The sequence below is a fragment of the Callionymus lyra genome, chromosome 18 (assembly GCF_982586985.1).
Source record: "Callionymus lyra chromosome 18, fCalLyr1.hap1.1, whole genome shotgun sequence".
Taxonomy (NCBI): Eukaryota; Metazoa; Chordata; class Actinopteri; order Syngnathiformes; family Callionymidae; genus Callionymus; species Callionymus lyra.
Window position 1 is genome coordinate 344,074 of NC_141835.1, and position 5,927 is coordinate 350,000.

General features: G+C 47.1%; 1 protein-coding gene across 1 annotated transcript in view; it reads right to left on the minus strand.

Moving 5' to 3' along the window:
- Window positions 1-2,838: 2,838 nt before the first annotated feature.
- LOC148059973 (isthmin-2-like) overlaps window positions 2,839-5,927 on the minus strand; it is a 4,253-nt gene continuing 1,164 nt past the window's right edge. The window contains exons 4-5 of the mRNA XM_087780108.1: window positions 4,944-4,994; window positions 2,839-3,443 (exon numbers count right to left, since the gene is read on the minus strand). Coding sequence (XP_087636234.1) covers window positions 2,929-3,443; window positions 4,944-4,994 — 566 coding nt within the window. The 3' untranslated portion in view covers window positions 2,839-2,928. The remainder of the gene's footprint in view (window positions 3,444-4,943; window positions 4,995-5,927) is intronic.

Below are 5,927 nucleotides of genomic sequence, written 5' to 3' on the forward strand. Positions count from 1 at the left end.
CCTCCTGTGACTCAGTACTCCTGCTGTGACGCAGTACTCCTCCTGTGACTCAGTACTCCTGCTGTGACTCAGTACTCCTCATGTGACTCAGTACTCCTCATGTGACTCAGTACTCCTCCTGTGACTCAGTACTCCTCCTGTGACTCAGTACTCCTGCTGTGACTCAGTACTCCTCCTGTGACTCAGTACTCCTCCTGTGACTCAGTACTCCTCCTGTGACTCAGTACTCCTCCTGTGACTCAGTACTCCTCCTGTGACTCAGTACTCCTGCTGTGACTCAGAACTCCTGCTGTGACTCAGTACTCCTCCTGTGACTCAGTACTCCTGCTGTGACTCAGTACTCCTCCTGTGACTCAGTACTCCTGCTGTGACTCAGTACTCCTGCTGTGACTCAGTACTCCTCCTGTGACTCAGTACTCCTCCTGTGACTCAGTACTCCTGCTGTGACTCAGTACTCCTCCTGTGACTCAGTACTCCTGCTGTGACTCAGTACTCCTGCTGTGACTCAGTACTCCTGCTGTGACTCAGTACTCCTCCTGTGACTCAGTACTCCTCCTGTGACTCAGTACTCCTCCTGTGACTCAGTACTCCTGCTGTGACTCAGTACTCCTCCTGTGACTCAGTACTCCTCCTGTGACTCAGTACTCCTGCTGTGACTCAGTACTCCTGCTGTGACTCAGTACTCCTCCTGTGACTCAGTACTCCTGCTGTGACTCAGTACTCCTGCTGTGACTCAGTACTCCTGCTGTGACTCAGTACTCCTGCTGTGACTCAGTACTCCTGCTGTGACTCAGTACTCCTGCTGTGACTCAGTACTCCTGCTGTGACTCAGTACTCCTGCTGTGACTCAGTACTCCTGCTGTGACTCAGTACTCCTGCTGTGACTCAGTACTCCTCCTGTGACTCAGTACTCCTGCTGTGACTCAGTACTCCTGCTGTGACTCAGTACTCCTGCTGTGACTCAGTACTCCTGCTGTGACTCAGTACTCCTCATGTGACTCAGTACTCCTCATGTGACTCAGTACTCCTCCTGTGACTCAGTACTCCTCCTGTGACTCAGTACTCCTGCTGTGACTCAGTACTCCTCCTGTGACTCAGTACTCCTCCTGTGACTCAGTACTCCTCCTGTGACTCAGTACTCCTCCTGTGACTCAGTACTCCTCCTGTGACTCAGTACTCCTGCTGTGACTCAGAACTCCTGCTGTGACTCAGTACTCCTCCTGTGACTCAGTACTCCTGCTGTGACTCAGTACTCCTCCTGTGACTCAGTACTCCTGCTGTGACTCAGTACTCCTGCTGTGACTCAGTACTCCTGCTGTGACTCAGTACTCCTCCTGTGACTCAGTACTCCTCCTGTGACTCAGTACTCCTCCTGTGACTCAGTACTCCTGCTGTGACTCAGTACTCCTCCTGTGACTCAGTACTCCTCCTGTGACTCAGTACTCCTGCTGTGACTCAGTACTCCTGCTGTGACTCAGTACTCCTGCTGTGACTCAGTACTCCTCCTGTGACTCAGTACTCCTCCTGTGACTCAGTACTCCTGCTGTGACTCAGTACTCCTCCTGTGACTCAGTACTCCTCCTGTGACTCAGTACTCCTGCTGTGACTCAGTACTCCTGCTGTGACTCAGTACTCCTGCTGTGACTCAGTACTCCTGCTGTGACTCAGTACTCCTCCTGTGACTCAGTACTCCTCCTGTGACTCAGTACTCCTGCTGTGACTCAGTACTCCTCCTGTGACTCAGTACTCCTGCTGTGACTCAGTACTCCTGCTGTGACTCAGTACTCCTCCTGTGACTCAGTACTCCTGCTGTGACTCAGTACTCCTCCTGTGACTCAGTACTCCTCCTGTGACTCAGTACTCCTGCTGTGACTCAGTACTCCTCCTGTGACTCAGTACTCCTCCTGTGACTCAGTACTCCTGCTGTGACTCAGTACTCCTCCTGTGACTCAGTACTCCTCCTGTGACTCAGTACTCCTCCTGTGACTCAGTACTCCTCCTGTGACTCAGTACTCCTGTGACTCAGTACTCCTGCTGTGACTCAGTACTCCTCCTGTGACTCAGTACTCCTGTGACTCAGTACTCCTGCTGTGACTCAGTACTCCTCCTGTGACTCAGTACTCCTGTGACTCAGTACTCCTGCTGTGACTCAGTACTCCTCCTGTGACTCAGTACTCCTGCTGTGACTCAGTACTCCTGCTGTGACTCAGTACTCCTGCTGTGACTCAGTACTCCTCCTGTGACTCAGTACTCCTCCTGTGACTCAGTACTCCTGCTGTGACTCAGTACTCCTCCTGTGACTCAGTACTCCTGCTGTGACTCAGTACTCCTGCTGTGACTCAGTACTCCTGCTGTGACTCAGTACTCCTCCTGTGACTCAGTACTCCTGCTGTGACTCAGTACTCCTCCTGTGACTCAGTACTCCTGCTGTGACAAAGTACTCCTGCTGTGACTCAGTACTCCTCCTGTGACTCAGTACTCCTCTTGTGACTCAGTACTCCTCCTGTGACTCAGTACTCCTGCTGTGACTCAGTACTCCTGCTGTGACTCAGTACTCCTCCTGTGACTCAGTACTCCTCCTGTGACTCAGTACTCCTCCTGTGACTCAGTACTCCTCCTGTGACTCAGTACTCCTCCTGTGACTCAGTACTCCTGCTGTGACTCAGTACTCCTCCTGTGACTCAGTACTCCTCCTGTGACTCAGTACTCCTCCTGTGACTCAGTACTCCTGCTGTGACTCAGTACTCCTGCTGTGACTCAGTACTCCTCCTGTGACTCAGTACTCCTCCTGTGACTCAGTACTCCTCCTGTGACTCAGTACTCCTGCTGTGACTCAGTACTCCTCCTGTGACTCAGTACTCCTCCTGTGACTCAGTACTCCTCCTGTGACTCAGTACTCCTCCTGTGACTCAGTACTCCTCCTGTGACTCAGTACTCCTGAGCCTCCGTCAACTGACTCAGGAACTGGTCGTGGTCTGGGTTGTGTTGACACTGGAGTCTGTTGTTTGGGGGTCTGACCGAGTGCAGGCGAGTCCAGTCGCCCTTGCAGAGGATCCAGGGCAGGACGTCGACCTGGTGGTGAAGTTGTGAGTTGAAGTCCACAGAGACCAGGTCTGGAGATCCGGCTCCTTTGCCTCGCGTGATGAGTCGGGTCTGGTCGTCGTAGCAACAGTGTTGAGTGGCAGGTGTGCGGCTGTCGTACGACAACATGGACGAGATGCAGAAACGAGCCGAAGGTTTGTAGATGTCCAGACGTTCTCGGGGGCCACTGGCGTCTCTCCAGCGGAAGGTCCTCCTCAGGTCAGCGTCCAGGATGTCCACGGCTCCGTAGACCACCTGGAGCGGGTACATGCAGGGGCAGCCGGGCAGTCGGGTCAGAACCTGCCGCTGGTACTGAAGCAGGAAGTTGTTCTTGCAACTCAACCACCTTTGACAGCCGTCGACTGATGAAGAGAAGAAGAGGAAGTGAGCTTCAGAATGAATGAATGAATGAGTGAATGAGTGAATGAATGAATGAATGAGTGAATGAATGAATGAAGGAATGAATGAGTGAATGAATGAATGAATGAATGAATGAAGGAATGAATGAATGAATGAGTGAATGAGTGAATGAATGAATGAATGAGTGTATGAATGAATGAGTGAATGAATGAATGAATGAATGAAGGAATGAATGAGTGAATGAATGAATGAAGGAATGAATAAGTGAATGAAAGAATGAGTGAATGAATGAAGGAATGAATGAATGAATGAAAGAATGAGTGAATGAATGAAGGAATGAAGGAATGAAGGAATGAATGAAGGAATGAGTGAATGAGTGAATGAATGAATGAGTGAATGAAGGAATGAATGAATGAATGAGTGAATGAATGAATGAAGGAATGAATGAGTGAATAGATGAAGGAATGAATGAGTGAATGAATGATGGAAGGAATGAATGAGTGAATGAATGAATGAATGAATGAATGAGTGAATGAATGAATGAATGAATGAATGAAGGAAGGAATTAATTAATGAATTAATGAGTGAACGAATGAATGAAGGAATGAATGAATGAATGAATGAGTGAATGAATGAATAAATGAGTGAGTGAATTAATGAATGAATGAGTGAATGAATGGATGACAAATTAATGGATGAGTGAATGAATGAATGAATGAATGAGTGAATGAATGAATGAATGAATGAATGAGTGAATGAATGAATGAATGAATGAGTGAATGAATGAATGAGTGAATGAGTGAATGAGTGAATGAATGAATGAATGAGTGAATGAATGAATGAATTAACGAATGAATGAATGAATGAGTGAATGAATGGATGAATGAGTTAATGAATGGATGACATTAATGACAAACGTCAAAGTGATTTTTTCATCAGCCACTCACAGAAAAACACAGACAAAGATATACATTTACACACAAACAAATACATGTAAACATATACACACACAGAGAAACACAGACACACAAACATATACACACCGGTAAACACACACACACACTCACGTACACACTAATACATTCACAAACAAATGTCATGTACACACACTGAAACACACACAAATACATATACACACACTACATATACATACACACACGTACATATACATACACTACATATACACACACACATTCAAACACACACACAGACACACACTCACACATACATGCACACCATACATACATATACACACACACATTCAAACACACACACAGACACACACTCACACATACATGCACACCATACATACATATACACACACACATTCAAACACACACACAGACACACACTCACACATACATGCACACCATACATACATACACATACACATTCAAACACACACACAGACACACACTCACACATACATGCACACCATACATACATATACACATACACATTCAAACACACACACAGACACACACAGACACACACATACATACTTGTGTCGGGGATGTTAGTCGGGGTAACATCTGTGACTCTCTGGACGACGTCTGACCAACAAAGACAGATTAGATGATTATTGATTATTATCTTGATTGATTGACAACATGTTGATGACTTGGATCAGACGGAACATTCTAATGATTGACAGGAACTGACCTGTCTTTAAACCTCACCTGTCTAAAAACCTCACCTGTCTATAAGCCTCACCTGCCTATAAGTCGCACCTGTCTATAAGCATCACCTGTCTATAGGTCTCACTCACCTGTCTATAAGCCTCACCTGTCTATAAGCCTCACTCACCTGCTTATAAGCCTCACTCACCTGTCTATAAGCCTCACTCACCTGCTTATAAGCCTCACTCACCTGCCTATAAGCCTCACCTGTCTATAAGTCTCACTCACCTGTCTATAAGCCTCACTCACCTGTCTATAAGCCTCACCTGTCTATAAGTCTCACTCACCTGTATATAAGCCTCACCTGTCTATAAGCCTCACTCACCTGCCTATAAGCCTCACTCACCTGTCTATAAGCATCACCTGTCTATAAGTCTCACTCACCTGTCTATAAGCCTCACCTGTCTATAAGCCTCACTCACCTGCCTATAAGCCTCACTCACCTGCCTATAAGCCTCACTCACCTGTCTATAAGCCTCACCTGTCTATAAGTCTCACTCACCTGTCTATAAGCCTCACCTGTCTATAAGCCTCACTCACCTGCCTATAAGCCTCACTCACCTGTCTATAAGCATCACCTGTCTATAAGTCTCACTCACCTGTCTATAAGCCTCACCTGTCTATAAGCCTCACTCACCTGCCTATAAGCCTCACTCACCTGTCTATAAGCCTCACCTGTCTATAAGCCTCACCTGTCTATAAGCCTCACTCACCTGTCTATAAGTCTCACCTGTCCATAAGCCTCACCTGTCTATAAGTCTCACCTGTCTATAAGCCTCACCTGTCTATAAGCCTCACCTGTCTATA